General features: G+C 38.9%; 1 protein-coding gene across 1 annotated transcript in view; it reads right to left on the bottom strand.

Annotated features, from left to right (window-relative positions):
- The window catches only part of dnhd1 (dynein heavy chain domain 1), a 109,247-nt gene extending 94,585 nt beyond the window's left edge, over nt 1-14,662 (bottom strand). The window contains exons 1-8 of the mRNA XM_066700193.1: nt 14,502-14,662; nt 14,164-14,367; nt 9,260-9,370; nt 8,266-8,422; nt 5,256-5,507; nt 4,398-4,541; nt 3,542-3,656; nt 2,605-2,843 (exon numbers count right to left, since the gene is read on the bottom strand). Coding sequence (XP_066556290.1) covers nt 2,605-2,843; nt 3,542-3,656; nt 4,398-4,541; nt 5,256-5,507; nt 8,266-8,422; nt 9,260-9,370; nt 14,164-14,367; nt 14,502-14,524 — 1,245 coding nt within the window. The 5' untranslated portion in view covers nt 14,525-14,662. The remainder of the gene's footprint in view (nt 1-2,604; nt 2,844-3,541; nt 3,657-4,397; nt 4,542-5,255; nt 5,508-8,265; nt 8,423-9,259; nt 9,371-14,163; nt 14,368-14,501) is intronic.
- Nucleotides 14,663-20,292: the final 5,630 nt, after the last annotated feature.

Genomic DNA, 20,292 nt, shown 5'->3' with positions numbered 1-20,292 from the left:
TGTTCTATACTTTAATTGAGACATTAAACATTGAGACATTGAGTACATTGAGACATTAAACTGCGTACATTTCAATAAAAACTAGAAAAATTGAGGTGTTCTAAAACTTTTGACCAGCAGTATATATCAGTCAGTAATATCCAGAACACCTCACAAAACTAGCCTGTATGATAAGATGGCAAAACAGAAGCCATTAGTAAAAATAACCTGAATCCTATAGAAACACCTGAGTGATCCTGCAAAAACGATTGGTCAGACCAGACCAAGTTGGAACTTTATGGTTTAAATGCCAAATGTTATGTTTGGCACAGACCCAACACACCACATCTCCCAGTTGACACCATTCCTAGTCAAGCATGGTGGTGGCATCATGCTATGGGAATACTTCACCTCAGCAGTTACTGGAAAGCTTGTGAAGACTGAAGGACAAATAGTTAGGGAAATACTGGAAAACCTGCTTCGGTCTGCTAAATACTTAAAACTGCGGTGGAAATTCACCTTTCTGCAGGACAATGAACTAAAATACCGGGCCAAAGCTACACTAGAGTGGCTGAAGAATAAGTGAATGTCCTTGAGTAGCCCAGTCAAAGTACTGGGTTGAATCCTATTGAAAATCTGTGGAAAGGGCTGAAAACTGCTGTCCATAAGCGATCCCCAAGAGAAAAACAGTGTGCAAAGTTATTATTATATTTCTTAGCAGACACCCTTATCCTGTGCAAATTACAATTGTTACAGTATATCACATTATTTAACATACAATTACCCATTTATACAGCTGAGGTTTTACTGGATCAATCTAAGTAAAGTACTTTGCTCAAGGGTATAACAGCAGTGTCCACCACCTGGGACTGACCCCATGACCCTCCCCTTCAGAGTCCAGAGCCCTAAAAACTACTGCACACTGCTGCCCAAAAAGAGACATACCCAAAAAGATATGTGGCTATAATTGCTGCAAAATGTGCCTCCACTTCACATTGATTTAACAGGTCTGAATGCTTTATGCAATCAACATATTTCTTTTTTTCCTCTTTAGTTCTTGCTAACATTTACTGTAAACCTGATACACTATGATGTTGTTTTTAAAACAGTAGAAAATTCCTCTAAAAACAAAAAAAAATAACACACAAAATAGGATCCTCTCAGTTTTGATGTAGACTATCATTCTTAACCTTTCAAATCAACAAACTCCCCCATAATTTGGGATCATGTGATTGACATACATATTATTCATAGATTTACCAAATCTAGTTCATCTGAGAGAGAACTCTTAGCACACAAAGTCAAGAAAACATTGGGGATTTACTTCTAACATCCTGTCAGATGTTTTCTTCCCTTCCGTTCGCCTGTCCAGATGTGTACATAGCAGGCTTGTACAGGAAAGGAGTACTCCTTAAATTATCAATAACTACCACTATGTGAGTCTAGTAGGCAGGGCAGTGTAGCAATAAGCTGAAAGAGGTAGTTTTGTGAGTATAGGTAATGTTTAAAGCTATTTGAAAAGTGTGGCTTATTTATAAAATAGCTTTGAACACATGTTGATGGTAGGGTAAATAATGGTCTGGGAATGCTTACTACTAAGTCCTCTACTGAGTGAAAGAAATACAACACACCTATTATGGTTTATACAGAACATCTACTTTTTTCCCCAGAGTCAATTTGGGTTTACCTGTCTGACTTTCAAATAGTTTCAGATTATATTGTTTTTTTATTAGACTCATATGAAATATAGTGTGATTCAAGTTTAAGCTTATTAAATGTAATATGTGTTAAGATGACAAATGTTTACTGTATTCAAATTCAGATTTTCTTAGCTCTGTACCTTGAAATAGCCCTTTTATTCAGGTGATGTATGGAGCAGTGGGATCAAGCAAGGGCTGTTACAACAAACTGCCAAACTATACTACCCAGTGGCAGTGTCACATTCCATAGGGCATGAGAAGACAGGGAGGTAGAGGACCCAAGCATGGAAGAGATGGTCTGAAAGAGTTCTGGAAAAACAGGGTAAACTGGTTCAGTCGTTTGGGACCACAAGTCGTGGTCAAAAGAAGGAGTCAGAGGTCATGGATTCAGGCAATCAAATCAAAGGGAACTGCTAAGAAATTAAACACAAGGAATACAAGACTTCACAATGAGTGTGAGCCAGGGAGGGGTTTAAATAGAGAGGCAGATCACCAGAAGATGGGAAGCAGGTGTGTGGTAAGTGACCTGGGTTCAGTGATTGACTGCGGGGGTTTGAGAGCAGAAACTGGCAAGGGAGAGGCAATGGCGACCTCTGGTGAGGAACTCAGGAACTGCTTTAGATTTGGACTGTGATAAGCAGATACATGTTTTGGTTTTAATCCATAAACCACAGAGTTAAAATGGTTTATTTAACTCCAACATTTTTTTCCCCTTTTCATACATTTTTCAGGAATGTTTAAGCACTAAATTGGACAACATTTTTCACAAAAAATTCAAATTAAGAAACCACATTGGCTGAAATGTTTTGAAAAGGCAGGGTGGTAAACCAAATATGACTTAATAAATATGGAGGCATGTTTGTTATAACTAACATTGAATCTGAGGAAAAAACAAACCCTTTGGAACTCTGAAGATGTCACTTGCCTTGGTTATTCTGCCTTGCTCCCTCTCTGCCTCCTGCACTTCTGCATTCACACACAGATGCCACTCCAGCTGCTTTGTTGACATGGGGTAGTACTGGCCCTTCAGCCTCTGCCCTTGGACTTTTAAAGGACCAAGCTGGGAGAGCACTAATCCAGGAGCTGGGGGTGCCCTGACATTATTCTTGTTAGGGAATGTGGGGGCATTGATGTCCTTCAGCTTACACTCTGTTTCCCTCAGGTCTGAATGTAAGGCAGAAATTAATTGTGAAAATTATTGGGTAGTGGGAATTACACAAGAAGGTATCAAATTGAAAAAATAATTGAAACCCACTGAAGATTAGGTATCATTCCTAGCGTCTCTTTGAAGACTACTACTTCTACTACTACTACTACTACTACTACTACTGTTACAGATAAGTAATGATAGTCTTTTAAAGGAGAAGGACTAGTTATCAAAGAGCTCCAACTGTATTTGTATTTGCCAAAAAGACTTCTTGTTTACCCACTAATCAACTTGTTGCTAATCTGACTGGGGAACCAAAGATAAAGAAAATCACTTCACCTCCAAGCCCAAACTAGTTTCAAGTTCCAAGTTTTGGAAATGCACCACAGTACAGATGTGGTCTCTTGTGCAGTTACATTTCATAGCTCTTTGAAATGCACTGTAAAATACATTTTTCTAAAAGGGGAAGAATTATTTTAGAAGGCTTCCTATATGAACATTAATCTTTCCTCATTTGCACCCAATTTGGTTTGATCAGATCCTTAAGACAAAGGCTTCACATCTCTTCAAGAGTGATGACATAATATATGCTGTTATATGCTGTCTAAGCTATTATTTGTCACACTGCAAGCCCAGAAAACTACAGAAACTTTTATGTAGCTGGAATTGCTAACAACCTGAACCTTGTCAGCACCCAAAAAGCCTACTCTCTTACCTCTGAAGAACTTGTCCTGTTGGGAACTCCCCAGCCTCTGATTTTCAGAAGCAGTCGAGTGACCTGCTGCCAAAAACTCTTTTCTAGCTGGTATGTAGATAAAGGAGTCAAATACCTGGAATCCACATGGGAACAAATTCAGTAGGCTATATAATACAAAATGTTAGATCTTCCATTTCCAGGAATTAGACCTGTCATAAAAGTTCACCTTGGAATGACTCTGCAAGTGACAATCTCATTACATTTACATAGAAAAGGGTTTGAACTTTCACCAATAAATAGTTCCTGCCCTAAATCTAAATTCTACTTTTGAAAAAATAGTTGCCAATAACTGAAAATTAATTATTTTGTATATATGAGTGGAACACAATATTTTAATTTGGTTAGTGTCATATACAATATTATATATACTATAGGTATTTAGACAAGCTGCTCTCTGCAGGTGATGGATTGTACCAAGAATAGACACAATAATCCACTGGCCAGCTATCAAGCACAAGAAAGATGTCCCTTCTAGCATTACATTGTGAACATTGACCATCTTTCGTTATTTCGTCTGTTATCCAAATACTTTTGTTAATGTAGTATATATACATTATGAAGTAAAGGAATTTCTGAAAGAACCAACACACAGTCTTTTCCTTTCAAAATGTTTGTCTGTTAAATGTACTGTTTTTTTATTTCTCTGATAAATGCTCTTCAATATGCATCAATAAATCAGGACACACAGCACAGTAGAAAATCAAAGAAGTTGCAATCACTGTACTGTTAGGCCACCATTGCATTCTAATTGCTGCAACTCTGTGCCCTTCTAGTATATACGCATTAGGCAGGTAAGTGTCCTGATGTTTCTCACCTGGAGAGCAGAGTTAGAGACAGACACCAGTGCCCCCGACAGGGTCACCTCAAACAACTGGATGGGCGGAAACAATGTAAGACGATTGTCTGTGCTGAATACCAATTGAGCCCGGAAGAGGCTGACTCTGTCCGGCTGTCCAGTCTAGAAACACAATGGCAAGGGCAAAGGGCTTCAGGACAGCTCATACAGTATTCAAGTAAGAGATCAATGATGAGTTAATTGGTGAAAGCTGTGGTATTATTAAAATTGTCCATTGTCAGATGATTTTTTGTGAACTTTATCAAAGTTTACTTCATAGCTGGGTATTAATTTGTGTCTTGTTTACAAGTTTTGAAACTATTTTCATTTTGTTGTATGTATTTAGTTTTTATCTTTCTTGATCTTTCAACAGAGCAATAACAGATAATAACATGTAGCAAAAAAAACACTTAATCAAAGAGGCTGTGAATAGGAGTATCCAACGTGGATATGATGCTAATTTGGATGGGTGACAGCTTGATCAGCATTCATGAAAAGCAACACTTTGGGAGGAAAGAATTTCCCCATCATAACTTGACAGTTAGAGAAAATTTTATGAATTTAGAATTTCTTTCATTAAGTACTCATGAGAAAAAAAATATATATATTAGCAATTAGAAGTATGCTAACAGTATGAAAATTGAATAATTGCATGTTCTTGACCATAGTGTACCATTTTTCCTGATAGGTTTGCATTTTATAACAGCTGTAAATTGTCCTGGGTAAGAAAAAAACATATATTACTACTAATAATAATAATTTATCGGCTCCGGCGTCCCCCGCGACCCACATGGATAAGCGGTTTCGATAATGGATGGATGGATAATAATAATTTACCTTCATGACATTGTTGACAAAGGAGGTGACTTCCCGCTGGACAATAGTGACCAGGGTCTGGATTATCATGTGGTTTGCCAGAGAGGCCAAGCTGCCCAGACGCTGCAGGACATCCTCAGCTTGCTGTAGGCTGTGCTGGTGCTCCTTGTGCTGGACCATCTGCAGGTACAGTGACTCACTACTTCTGTCCAAATGGGAGTGCTCCAGCTGGGCCTGAAGCTCCTGGAATGCCTTGTAACTCTTTTTATGAGCCTGGAGGAAATAAGAATATAAATGCAATATCTTTCCTAAAACAACATTGTGAGCCATGTGTGTTGTTTAATATGTCATGTAAGTTGATCACAGGTTCATATGTTCTGTAACTAAAGGATCCAGTGAACTTACAAATCTGAAGCTTCCCTTGATTATTCAACTCAATCAAATAATAATGATTTGTGTTTTTCTCAGCTTTTGAAGGTGACAGTGCAAATGTGATTAAAAAGATCATGAACAGAATGAGTCATATTGAGTTGAATGAATGGTAATTGGCATAAACGTGCAAAGACTAAATCACCTTGATGAGTATTGGGGAATAGCAATCTTTAAGGAACATTAAGAGCATTTGCAATTGCATTTGAACCCGAGTCTGAAGTTTCAAAAGTACTTGCTCCAAACACAAATGTCATCTGTCCTACAATGTGTAAATTAATATAGAGTTTGTCCCCCCTTTCTGCTATAATAGCCTCAACTCTTCCTGGAAGGCTTTCCACCAGATGTTGAAACATTGCTGCAGGGTTTTGCTTCCATTCAGCTAGAAAACCATTAGTGAGGCCAGGCACTGATGTTGTGCGATCAAGCCTGGCTCGAAGTCGGCATTCCATTTAATCCCAAATGTGATCGATGGGGTTGAGGTCAGGGATTTGTGCAGGCTGCCAGTCAAGTTTTTCCTCACCGATCTCGACACACCATTTCTGTATGGGCCTCGCTTTGTGCACGAGGGCATTGTCATGCTGAAAAAGGAAAAGGGCCTTCCCCAAACTGCTGCCACAAAGTTGTAAGTGCAAAATCATCTAGAATGTCATTGTATACTATAGCATTTTGATATCCCTTCAGTGGAACTAGGGGCCTTGCCCCACTCATGAAAAACATTATTCTAGACCCAGACCAGTGTTCTCCTGGCATCTGCCAAACCCAGATTCATCCGTCTGACTGCCAGATTGTGAAGCATGATTCATCATATAATGCGTTTTCCACTGCTCCAGGGTCCAATGCTGGCAAGTTAAACTTGTGTGTGGCTGCTCGGCCATGGATACACATTTCATGAAGCTCCCGACGAACAGTTCTTGTCCTGACGTTGCTTCCAGAGGCAGTTTGGAAGTTGGTAGTGATTGTTGTAACAATGCGTGCTTCAGCACTTGGCGGACCCATTCTGTGAGTTTGTGTGGCCTTCCACTTCGTGGCTGAACTGTTGTTGGTCCTAGATGTTTCCACTTCAAAACGAAAGCACTTACAGTTGACCGGGGAAGCTCTAGCAGGGCAGCAATTTGATTAACTGACTTTTTGGAAAGGTGGCATCCTATGACATTGCCATGTTGAAAGTCACTTAGCTCTTCAGTACAGCCCATTCTACTGCCAATGTTTGTCTAAGGAGATTGGAAGAATAAGTGCTTGATTTTATACACCTGTCATCAATGGGTGTGGCTGAAATAACTGAATCCACTAATTAGAAGGGGTGTCCACATACTTTTGACCATGTAGTGTATAAATAGAAAGGTAGTGTCCAGTGGATGATCCTAAACCAAGATGAGAATCCCATCTTTCATATACAATTGGAACCTAGATGACATCCCAAAGCATTCAAAAGTTAGAATTTAAATTGTTAAGGTGCTTTTAGGGTTAATACATTTAATATATGAACATAAGAACATAAGAAAGATTACAAACGAGAGGAGGCCATTCAACCCATTTTGGCTCTCGTTTGGTGTCCATTAAGTGATTCAAGTATCCTATCCAGTCTATTTTTAAATGTTCCCAATTTTTCAGCTTCTACCACATCGCTGGGGAGTTTGTTCCAGATTGTGACAACTCTCTTTGTGAAGAAGTGTCTCCTGTTTTCCATCTTGAATGCCTTGAAGCCCAATTTCCATTTGTGCCCCGGGTCCGTGTGTAACTGCTGATCTGGAAAAGCTCCTATTGTTTATTTATTAATATATTTTCTGTTATTTTTTATAATTGAACACAGTGATCAGTTTTGAGATTGAATTTTATGTTGATCATGGAATCAAACATAAGTTATGCTCTCGAAACCTGAAAAAATATTTTAGCATTGCTACGCCAATTATAATGCCCGGAAAAAATAACAAAAAACGTATCTGGCACACAAAAGTGTAAAAATAACCTGAAGAAAAACAAGCACAAGAAAAAGGTATTGTAATATTATGTAATTGTTTCGTTTGTATTGCTGGCAGTAGCTTGCTTGCATAGTAACTGTTTTAATGACGATGACATTAAATGTGTAGATAAACCAGATAGCTGGTTGGCTGTATGTGTTTTTTTTCCCTCGTTACTTTATCTGGAGAGTCCAAGTTCACCTTAGCTGCCACCAAGTATCGTTTTATTAAAACATGGTGGCTGTGTAATTGCATATCGAGTTTTATAGCGAGTTTTATCTTGAATAGAATCTACAAGAATTCGTATTTTTTTTTGCCTCTAAATCTATGCTATAACACTTGTTTTAGTGTGAATGGGGTTTTATATAGACTTGTTTAAACCTGCGAAGTGTGTAATAAATAACAATCAGGGCCTTTGTTGACTGACAGTCTTCAGCCTACATGATGGGGTGCTGCTGACTATGACTAAACCTGAGGCAAAAATGTGTAAACCACTAAACGTATGTCGGCCCTGGCCGTTAGCAGACAACTATACAGTGGTGTTAAACTGTTCAAGAGGAAGAGGACATGTAATATATTAAGACTATACAAATATTTTACTGCATATGTCTTAACAACTTAGCAGGAGCTCAGAGACGTACCATGTGCAATACAACAGTGCAATAGTGCAGGAATTTCTCCAGTAGCCCATGTGCATCCTGATTCGTCCTGTAAAGGGTGCTCTGGAACTGCATGAGAGTGTAAGTATGGGAGTCATCCTGGGGTAGCCAGTGAACTCTCCTCAGCTCTTCAATTAGTCTGGGAATACCAAGGAGAAATTAAATAAGTAACAAATACTGGAAAAATATATATATAATTCTGAAATCCTCTTCAAGGCAAGCATAAAAGAGTGAAGCAATATGCTTAAAGAGAGATTATAGAAATTATATTAAATTGTGTTCCCTGCAAATCCATGCCACCTTGCAGGACTAGACTATTGTTTTGAGCTAAATGTAATAAACTCAAGCTTCAATCATCAAATAAAGAATGCGTGTGTATTGTTAGATCTTATCTAATTCAGAGAATGTGCATTTTGGTCATCATTAGCTGGTAAAAATGTGTGGTCACAGGCATTTAACAGTTTACAGTACATTTTCAAAACCACAAAACATTTACATAAGGAACATAACATTTGACAATTATTTTATAATTGTGAGACTTTTCTGATTGAAAATCAATACATAGGGGCTCCCAAATGGTTAATCCAGTAAAAACTTGTGTTCAGAGTGCAGATTGAGCCCTATGGTCCACATAGTGCTGTTATAGCCGACTCTGACTGCGATACCACACACAACTGGTCAAGTCTTCCTTTGGTTTCTTCTGCTTGTTGCATGAGTGATCCCTGTGGTTTACTAGGTGCCTGTGAGCACAACAGCATTATTACTGATAGCAGCGTAAGTCTCTCTTTGTCATACCTCTGTATGATGTTTCAGAAGATATAGGTGCATGTTAGCAGCCTACATCTTTGCACTGGGGTTGTGGCTGTGAGCCAAACTGATTGATAGTTGGTTAATCCAAATTGAAAGGGTATAATAGAACAAATGGTGATGGCAATTTAAAATAAATACATTAATTTCTTAATTAACATAAATAAACCTGGAGAGCTGGAGCAAAGCTTCTCTGAACTGGGGAACAGCCATAAGCAGGAGTCTCTCTAGGGACCCTTGTCTTCTCTGCAGCACAAGTTGACACACATTTCTGTGCCACCTAAAAGAAACACAAAACCAATTGACAAAAGTCTTCACATACTTGAAATGTGCTTAGAAATACAGCAATGTGACACTGATTAATCAGCATGTACTGTGTGTACATATATGCATATTCCTGTCATAAAGGTGTGATGTGCTAAAGGAAAACTTTTACATCTGTATTAGGGAAGTTCCTTATGTACTCTGTATGTTTCTTTTAATATCATTTTAATATATTTTCTCACTGATTTTCAGTTTCGTGTTTGTGCTAAGTGGTTTGTAACATTCTGTCATTTTCCTGCACAACCTTCCCTCCAGATGTCACTCTTCTCCCATCTTGAAGGATTTACAAGTTGCCATAGACAGACACAGGACAGTACAGGTGGGAGGCAGCCATCTTGTTTTGTTCCTAGTTTCAGACAGTCTTACCATTCTTGATTTTGTCCCTTAATTGAAGTTAATCTTGTCTGTAGTTTGCCTTAATTTAAGTCAATTCAGTACAGCTGCTGAGTTGGTGAAAGTAAACAGGTTAAAGGAAAGGTGATTTAGTCTAGGACTAGCAATAATTCAGTTAAGTGAGTTGTGCCAGGTGGATCCAGTTGGAGCCAATTAGGTATAAACTGGAGGCAGGTAGACAAAAGGGTACTAAAAGCTGCTGTTGAGAAAGAGCTGCGCTGTTTCTCGGTGGAAAAAAAAAAGGCAAGCAGTTGACCAGGGCACAGAACCCAAGAGCACCCCCAAAAAATGCAATATTTAGAAGCATGTGGCCACTACAGTGTCATGTTTGCAGAATTATTGCCTTCCTGGATGAACTCATCCAAGAAGATTCATTTGTGAACGTTGTCAGCATGATGAAATTCTAGAGATCAAGGTCCATGATCTTGAGGCTCAGCTTGATCTGCACTGTATTAGTGTTATGGAATAGTTAGTCAATAAGCCCATTAGAGAGATGGTGTGTATGCCATAATGTAGGAGAAACCTTAGAGCAGGAAAGTGTACAGACCTGCTGAAAACCACAAAAAAGGGTGCACACATCTCTTAGAGACTTCCCAAGACCTAGACATTCCAACTGCTGTACATCGAGTTGGACAGTGATGGCTCAGAGGATGATGGGAAGGCAGTTGAGCACCAGTTCACGGTTGCATAAATATAGACTGGTCTAAGACTGGTCTTACTTAGTCAATTACGCACTGCATTCTGAGAATTTTAAGACACCCGAAGTGGAAAAAAAATGGCAGACGTTTCGCTACAGCAGCGATGATCACAGTTAACTCATAATCTATTCTAGTTATTTAAATATAATGTAGAGAAATGTATCAGTTGGGCGCCATTTTCGAAAACTTTCACTAACGCATTCAAACACAAGGTGTGGGATAAAATGAAGAAAAAGTTAACATCGTCAAACCGATGTGTGTGCGGTGTGAGGTCTGTAAAAGACCGGAGAAACGATTAAATAATATGCTAATTTAAGAGGAAACATCCGCGTACTAAACGCAAAGCAGCGCAGAGTTTATTATTATTATTATTATTATTATTATTATTATTATTATTATTATTATTATTATTATTATTATTATTATGTATTCCTTTGCCATGCGCCCTTATCCAGGGCGAATTAGGATAGCAAATAACAAAACAAAAGTGCTAAATACAGCACACAATTACTAATCAGTCATAATACAAATTAAAGTTTCGAAATTACAGAAGTGCACGTAAAATATACAGTTGGTTATTGAAGTGTCTCTGTTTGTGGGGATTGCAGGGGACCAGACAGGGTGTGTGAGAGCCGGCAAGTGGCTCCGACTGTCAACGTCAGTGTCACAGTGACTCGGGCAGCACTTTCAATGGAAAGATAGACTTCAGTTCCAAGTTAGCCTGGGAGTGAGGAGGCTGACTTTTCATGCTAAGTCTTAGTCAGTCTTAATTTTTATGCAACTGACTAACTTGCATAGACTTTTCTAACTGTCAAATTAAGACCAGTCTAATGGTTTAGACCACTCTAATATAGTTTTATGCAACCGGCCCCTGAGCACCATGGTGCCCACTCCCCCCAAGAAGAGGGAGGTAGTTATAGTAGGAGACTCGATTCTTAGAGGTGTAGATCACACAATGTGTTCTAGTGATAAGGAGACCTGCATGGTATCTTGCCTGCCTGGTGCTCAGATTGCAGATCTCCCTAAACTTGTAGACGGGCTACTGGCCAAAGCCGGCAGGAATCCACTGGTCATGGTCCACAATGGAACCAATGGCATAGGAAAAGGAAGGGCAGAGGTTTTGCAAGACAAATTTAAAGAGTTAGGAAAGAAACTAAAGAGCAGAACCTCCATGGTAGTTTTCTCTGAACTACTTCCAGTACCATGTGCCAGGGAGACAGGCAGAGATTAGAAAGCTTAACACGTGGTTGAAATCCTGGTGTAGGGAAGAGGATTTTAGATTTATGGAGCATTGGTCTTTCTTCTGGTATAGGTGGGACCTGTACACACCGGATGGTCTACATCTAAACAGAAGGGGGGCTAATGCATTGGGATAGCGTATGTGCAGAGTAATTGAGAATATTTTAAACTAGGGACCAGGGGGGCAGGGAGCTCTGACAATGGGAGATGTTCCACTAAGGATAGAAAACAAAGGGAAACTGCTAGTAGGAAAGTCCTGAAATGTTTGTACCTCAATGCCAGGAGTATAAGGAACAAGATGTTAGACCTAGAAGCAACAGTGCTGGCGTGTGACTATGATGTTGTAGGAGTGACAGAAACATGGCTTACAGAAAATAATGGGCATGAATATAAGTTGAAAGGATACACACAGTTTAGAAGAGACAGGCATAATCAAAGACGTGGTGGGGTAGCATTATATGTCAGAAATGACATTGAGGCAGAAGAACTCAAATTAGATCCTAGTAATGAAACAGTATCTTTGTGGGTTACATTTTTAATAAAAGATCCAGAGAATTAGTGGTAGGAGTGTGTTACAGACCACCCAACTCAGATATTCAGAAAGATGTTGCATTGTACAATGTAATCAGGACTGCATGTAGCAAGGATGTGGCTGTTGTAATTGTGGATTTGCCCAGTTGGGACTTACAGAAGCAGAAATAGAAATGGTTGAGATGGTAAATGACTGCTCTCTAACTCAGTTTGTCAGGGAACCAATCAGAGAGCCTGCATGCATTAATTTGATCATTTCAAATGAAAAAGATAGAGGCAGAGGCACAGTTAGAGAACCAATGGCAAACTGTGATCACAATATGGTTAGCTTTGAGGCATTCTTTCACAAAAACGAGTCTAAAACAATGATCTACAATTTTAGAAAAGCAAACATTGAAGGTATGAGACAGAAGAGTTAGACTGGGGCATACTGGATACAGATTCAGTTGAAAATGGATGGTTATATTTTAAGAATATACTACTTGAGGCACAGGAGAAATGTGTACCAAAACATAGCAAATTGAGGACCAAAAAACATTGGCCTAAATGGTTTAATAGAAATATGCAAAGAAATATCAAGAGAAAAAAAATGTTGTATAACACATATAAAAGGGATAGAGATTAAACTAAATACAAATAATTTGTTGAACTGCAAAGAGATCTTAAGAAAAGCAAAGAGGGAAATAGAAAGAAGCATAGCTCTTGGAGCTAAAACTTATGCAAATACCTTTTTTCAATTCTACAAGAGCAAGAGGTCAATAAAGGAGGAAGTGAAATGGGTAAAGGCTAAAAATGGAAGTATCTTAGAAAATGAACAAGATGTGGCAAATGTCACAGTCCAGTCAAACCCTAAGAGAGATCAGTATAAATGAGGAGCAGGGACAAGCAGAATTAAAAACAAACAAATCACCTGGGCCAGATGGTATATTTCCAACAGTACTTACAAAAATGAGGGAAATTATTTATAGGCCTCAAATATAAGACTAAAATATAACAAATGACACTTAGAACAGGGGATGTGCCAACTGACTGGAAGATGGCAAATGTCATACCAATCCACAAGAATCTGGGATAGTTTGCAAACTTGTCAAATTTGCAGATGATATTAAATTAGGTGACTCAGCAGATACAATCTCGGCAGCACAGGTTATTCAGTTATGTGAGCCGACACCTGGCAGATGAAATTCATTGTGCAAGGTATTAAATGCAGGTAACAAAAATGTCCACTATAATTACACTATGTGGCCTCCTCACTTTCTCCATCCAAACAATGTGGGGAAGCAATAAAAAAAGCAAAAAGGATGTTATGGTATATTGTCAAAAGTGTAGAATTTAGAACAAGGGAAGTAATGTTAAGACTGTACAATGCACTAGTTAGAGCTCATCTGGAATTCTGTGTACAGTTCTGGGCACCACACTTCAAGAAGGATATTGCTGCTCTAGAGGCAGTTCAGAGGAGAGCAACCAGATTTATTCCAGGTTTGAAGGGAATGTCCTACTCGGAGAGACTGAGGGAACTGAACATATTCACCCTGGAACAGAGGAGACTACATGGGGACTTGATTCAAGACTTTATATTTCAATTTCACTGATATTTCCTAGTTTTTAATGATAATGCAAAAGACAATTTGAAACAATATTTTCAATAAAATAGATTTCTCTATACATGGTGGCCAGTAGATTTTTACATCTTACTGTGAAACTGGGAGATTAAGTTATTAATGATTTATCTCTGACAGTACCCAAAATCATGTACTCTACTCTCTGCTTTAAAGGTGTCTTTATAAAGTTCAGGTCTAGATGATTCAGGACCAGGGCAATATTTTGCCTTAATGGTTTACAAACAAGTAAATAACCACAAAAAAAAAATAAAAAAAAGAATTTTCACCTTGTGAAAGCTTTGCAAATCAGGTAGTTCTTGAAGAAAGGGATTTCCTGCAGTGCTCTCCAGAGGACAGCTTCCCGGTGCCAGGTGCCAAGGGAGACCAGTTCAGACTTGTGGCCAGGCTGGACATGCAGCACAGAGTGGGGGGAAAATACATAGTGCTGTGGTTTCAACTGGCTCTTCCTCACCATGCGCAAATCATAAGGCCTGTACACCAACACACACACACAAATAAAGCACCTTTTAAGTAAAATCCTTTGGCATTTCTACCACACACTGGCTTCACAGGAGAAAGGCCTACATACTTTGAGGATTATAGATGTAATACAATTTAAATACACCTGTAAGGGCAGTCTTCCACCATGTTCAGTCGCAAAAACTTCAGCTTTCCGAGGTGCCTGGTCTTGGTGAAGAAACTGGTCAGTTCCCTACTTGTCTGGAGGCCTGGCTCAGGCCCAGACTCTTTCCCAGAACTGCCCTGGACAGACCTTTCAGAGGCTGGGACTGCCTCTAGGGAACTGGAACACACACACACACACACACACACACACACACACACACAGAGGGGCTCATAAGAAAAGATATTCAGGTACAAATTTTGAAACTCACCAATTGACAATCCAAAGGGAATGTCCAACTACGTTGACCTGTTCACTGAATTCTTCAGGTTATACAAAATGGCAGTGATCAACTTTTTCCACACACAGAACAAAACACTAGAACAATGCAACAGATACAACTTTGCATTTGATTAGAATTCAAGCAAACTGATGTGTTCTGCCCCTCAAAGTAAAAAAAAAAAAATTAAAAGAATAAACTACCAATCACAAAAGTGTCAGCCATTCTATCTGTAAGATATTGTAGGCTACAGCATAGTACTCTACCATGGAGGTGAGTCTGCATCCCTAAATGCAGTTTAACCATTTCTTTCATATATGGTATGATCTCATCCAAACAGATAAGGGTTAGTGCATTCTTGTGTTCACCTTTTGACCTTAGGCATAGGCAAAGGACTCCTTGGTAAATAAATAATCTAATCAATACCTGAGCTCATTGTATAGAGATGTTTGATTGGTTGGGTTAAAACCCTTAAACATCTACAACTGAAGCATGAAAACAAGAGAAGAGAGAAGGAGAAGAAGGAGAGAGAAGGAGACCAGAGGAAGAAGACACACCCAACTGCCTGCTGCCAACAAAAAATGTTTGTTTAATTGTTACTTGTCTGTGTGGATCAGAGAAAAATAGGATATTATCTGTTACTTTCCTGAAACTCGACAGAAGTTTAATCATGTGCAAAAAATTCCTTACATATCCGTGGTGTTGTACCTCTCCAGTGTATTCTGTGAGACTCCTGGCTTTCTGAGGATGGGGATGTCAACTCCCAGTGAGGCTGCCATCAGCCCCGGGCCCTGCCGCCACACAGCCTCCCCAAAGGCCAGCTGTGGCCCCACTGTCCCCACCAGTCTGGGCAGCTCCACCAAGGACACTGGGGCTGGGCCAGGAGCCAGTTCATTAGCTGAAAGGGAGTATCCTAGCTGGGGCTGAGACATGAAGGTGGGAGATGGATGGGTGTGGTATGAGGGATCTCTGGGTTTGAGGATGGGTAAAGCTTTGGGGGTGGCAGTGAGAGATTTTTTGAGAGGGCCTGTATCAGCCCTCTTCACAGTGCACCCGAGCATTGCAGAGCTCCTGAAGAGGAATGGATCCTGACTTGGAGTATCATCCTTCTCACGCAAGGCCATTCTCCTCTTGAATGGCAAAAACTGTATCTCACACAGTCACCCAGTGCTGTTTTACACTGACTCCAATTATTCTGAAATTCACTTCTGACTTTCAAACACATAAGAAGGAAAAGAAAAAAAAAGACAAGGAATATATTTTAAAACATTAGTTTCAGGCACAGGTGAGTTTATGTGTATACATACATTTGAATATATCTGACATTTAAATTGACAGTATAGGTATAGTGCATAGTGCATAGCCTGGCAGTTTATACACAATTCAATACACAAAAGAAACAAACCTAGATAAAATGCATGTAGGCTATACACTCACCTAAAGGATTATTAGGAACACCATACTAATACTGTGTTTGACCCCCTTTCGCCTTCAGAACTGCCTTAATTCTACGTGGCATTGATTCAACAAGGTGCTGAAAGCATTCTTTAGAAATGCTGGCCCATATTGATAGGATAGCATCTTGCAGTTGATGGAGATTTGTGGGATGCACATCCAGGGCACGAAGCTCCCGTTCCACCACATCCCAAAGATGCTCTATTGGGTTGAGATCTGGTGACTGTGGGGGCCAGTTTAGTACAGTGAACTCATTGTCATGTTCAAGAAACCAATTTGAAATGATTCGACCTTTGTGACAGGGTGCATTATCCTGCTGGAAGTAGCCATCAGAGGATGGGTACATGGTGGTCATAAAGGGATGGACATGGTCAGAAACAATGCTCAGGAAGGCTGTGGCATTTAAACGATGCCCAATTGGCACTAAGGGGCCTAAAGTGTGCCAAGAAAACATCCCCCACACCATTACACCACCACCACCAGCCTGCACAGTGGTAACAAGGCATGATGGATCCATGTTCTCATTCTGTTTACGCCAAATTCTGACTCTACCATCTGAATGTCTCAACAGAAATCGAGACTCATCAGACCAGGCAACATTTTTCCAGTCTTCAACTGTCCAATTTTGGTGAGCTTGTGCAAATTGTAGCCTCTTTTTCCTATTTGTAGTGGAGATGAGTGGTACCCGGTGGGGTCTTCTGCTGTTGTAGCCCATCCGCCTCAAGGTTGTACGTGTTGTGGCTTCACAAATGCTTTGCTGCATACCTCGGTTGTAACGAGTGGTTATTTCAGTCAAAGTTGCTCTTCTATCAGCTTGAATCAGTCGTCCCATTCTCCTCTGACCTCTAGCATCAACAAGGCATTTTCGCCCACAGGACTGCCGCATACTGGATGTTTTTCCCTTTTCACACCATTCTTTGTAAACCCTAGAAATGGTTGTGCGTGAAAATCCCAGTAACTGAGCAGATTGTGAAATACTCAGACCGGCCTGTCTGGCACCAACAACCATGCCATGCTCAAAATTGCTTAAATCACCTTTCTTTCCCATTCAGACATTCAGTTTGGAGTTCAGGAGATTGTCTTGACCAGGACCACACCCCTAAATGCATTGAAGCAACTGCCATGTGATTGGTTGGTTAGATAATTGCATTAATGAGAAATTGAACAGGTGTTCCTAATAATCCTTTAGGTGAGTGTATATGTTGGTAATTAGTATTTCAGAAAAACAAAATAAAAAACATATATATATATATATATATATATATATATATATATATATATAAATATATACAGTGACGTCATGGCATTGGGTCACTGGGGGGCATGTGCTCCCCCAAATTATTTCCACTCTTCAAATTTTTAAGTCAAACCTATGTTGAAACATTTCAGTAAAGATTATTTCTATTAGATCAGCGGTCCCCAACCTTTTTTGCACCACGGGCCGGTCTCATATATACAATATTTTCCCGGACCGGCTGTCCGTGGGGGAGTGTCGGTGTCGTAAAAACATTCCAACCATGTCGCTGTCATTGCGGAAAACCGCTGTCATTGCGGAAAACAGTGCTTTTGTGGCTATCTCGGGATATTCAGCCTTGATTTTAATCCGAAAAAAAAAACAAAAAAAAAACATGATTTATCCTTTCCATGCGGCCCTGTAGCGAATGTGGTTGGGGACCGCTGTCTTAGATGATCCCTCGCCACTTCAGCTACAATATGCAATTTAGCCACAGCCCCTTAATCACCACATGCGCGTCATCGAGAGTGTACCAGGCGCAGCCGGTAATGCTAATGAAGGTTGTGTGCCAGACAGCGGGTACACAAACTGAACAACACTGCTTATTACAACAGGCTCTTCAAAATTCGCGTTGATTAGGCATTTTAGTTGTTTAATCGGTAGCAGTTTGAAGCATTTTCTTTGGTTTTTTTAATTAATTGTTTAACCCTAAATGTCATATTTATGGGGTAATGTTCCGTTTTTAATCAGTATGTAATCTGCTTAAAACTTTTTGAAGTACTATAAATAGTAAAGGTATTACATGTTTTTGTGTAACTGGGGTGTACAGCATAAATGGCTGTCAATCATTTTACTTTTGGTAGTTCATTATTATTTAAGTGTTCAGGTGCTCAAGTTAACAGAGGGAAAAAAACATTAGATCTAGTAGTATACAACTAACTGAGTGCAATACAACACTTTACTAATTCGTAGACTAGAGTGGGTTTTAGCGACGTAAAAGCAAGTGTACATTGTTGCATAATTGATTGACAACAGTACTATTTTCTGACATTCGGTGTTAGACTTGTCAAATAATTGTATATTTGTTCAAAAACGAGGTTCAAAATTATTCATACCCTAAATATTAAAACCCAATAAACTTTGGACTGATTTGTTTTTGCGATAAGAGATCTTGTTAGTGTTTTATATTTGCATTTATTTATAAAACACACAAAACTCACTACTCTGCTAAAAACAAATATTTGTTACATTGAATCGGGTATTAATAAATATGGAGTGCACTGTACATTTACAATTAGTACAATGAGATCTGCTACTGTGTGAATAAAGTGCTAACTTTATTACTAGTTTTTGTTTTAGAAAATGTCTTCTTTAAAAAAAAAAAAAAGTATGTTGAGCCAGGATGCAGAGCAGCATATTCAAGTTTTTAAAAACAGGCCCTGTGAATGAAGTTTCACTTGAAACCAGCTGTAGCATCAGTATTAGCAGCACCAGTGAGGTTCAGAAAGGTAGGAAGTGGTGATTATTGTTCAGGGTGACACAGTTTAAACATAAATCGTACAACAAGACCAAATAAATGCTTTAGTAATAAAGTGGAACTTTGTAAAAAGCTTAAATTGCAATTGCATTGACCTAAGTAAAAAAATAAAATACCAGAAACAGACAAGTTTAATCGTGCAAAAAAATCGACTGGCAAGAGATGAGTTTATAAGCGTCCCACTCGACTAGTGCTAGATGTCTACCCTTGCACTTTGTTTGGAACCAAGCGAAGATGTTTTCACAGTAACTAGTATCAGAAATACCAGTGCCTAGAATACAACAAAATCAGCAGAGCAATACTATTGGATATGTGTTTAGAGCAGTACATTAAAGTAAAGTTACATTTATCATATCTTAGAATACCCTATAGATGTAGAACTAAGAGCAAAACCAACCATTTGTAGCAATCGTAATTTGTTTTCCAATTGTGCCCCCCCAAAACATTTAGCTGCATGGCGGCCCTGCATATATGTATGTGTAGACATATATATATATATATATATATATATATATATATATATATATATATATATAAATGTAGCTTATATGTACATATACATACATACAAACATATATAATACTATTACAGGTATTAGACAAATTCGTTGTTAAATTTTCTTGGGTCAATTGCAACAAAATGAAATCAGCGTACTAACTGAATATTATCCCGTGGTTAGTACGCAGCTACGTTGCAATTGACACCTTATATCTTATATACATGTTATTTCGTTAACTCCCTTAAATAACTGTGTATTTATTAGCTGCTGTATTAGCGCTCAAGTTAGCTACCTATTTCACCTTTAAAAAATATTAATTTTGGAAAGAAACATTCATTACTACAACTTTTATTATTATTATAATTATTATTAAGATTAAGTATTAATATTATTATCCACAAAGCAGCAGGGTTAAATCGCAATATATGTCATTGTTTACTAATTAGGTTATCTAAAAATAACAAGTTATGCATTTTGTAAAATTATCTAAAAGTTTAGCATAATTCTCACCTATGAAACTGACTTCCTGCAATCTGTTCTTCTGAGATTGTTTACACCGGTTGCTAGGACGTAATACCCTAGCGACGGCAACTCAGAAGGTTCAATTTCAGAATTCAATTTCGTGAAGTAGTACATGGGGGAAGGGGAGGAACAAGGAACTTACATTTTGAATGTTGAATGTTTGTTGTTTAGGATGCCAGATTTATTTCAGGCAAACATCACATACCCAGACACACCTATTTCTTGAGATGCCGTAAGATGTCTTAAGACATGTCTTGAGACATGACA

This window comes from Amia ocellicauda, chromosome 3 (assembly GCF_036373705.1).
Source record: "Amia ocellicauda isolate fAmiCal2 chromosome 3, fAmiCal2.hap1, whole genome shotgun sequence".
In the NCBI taxonomy this organism is placed as follows: Eukaryota; Metazoa; Chordata; class Actinopteri; order Amiiformes; family Amiidae; genus Amia; species Amia ocellicauda.
This window is presented reverse-complemented; position numbering and strand designations above follow the sequence as displayed.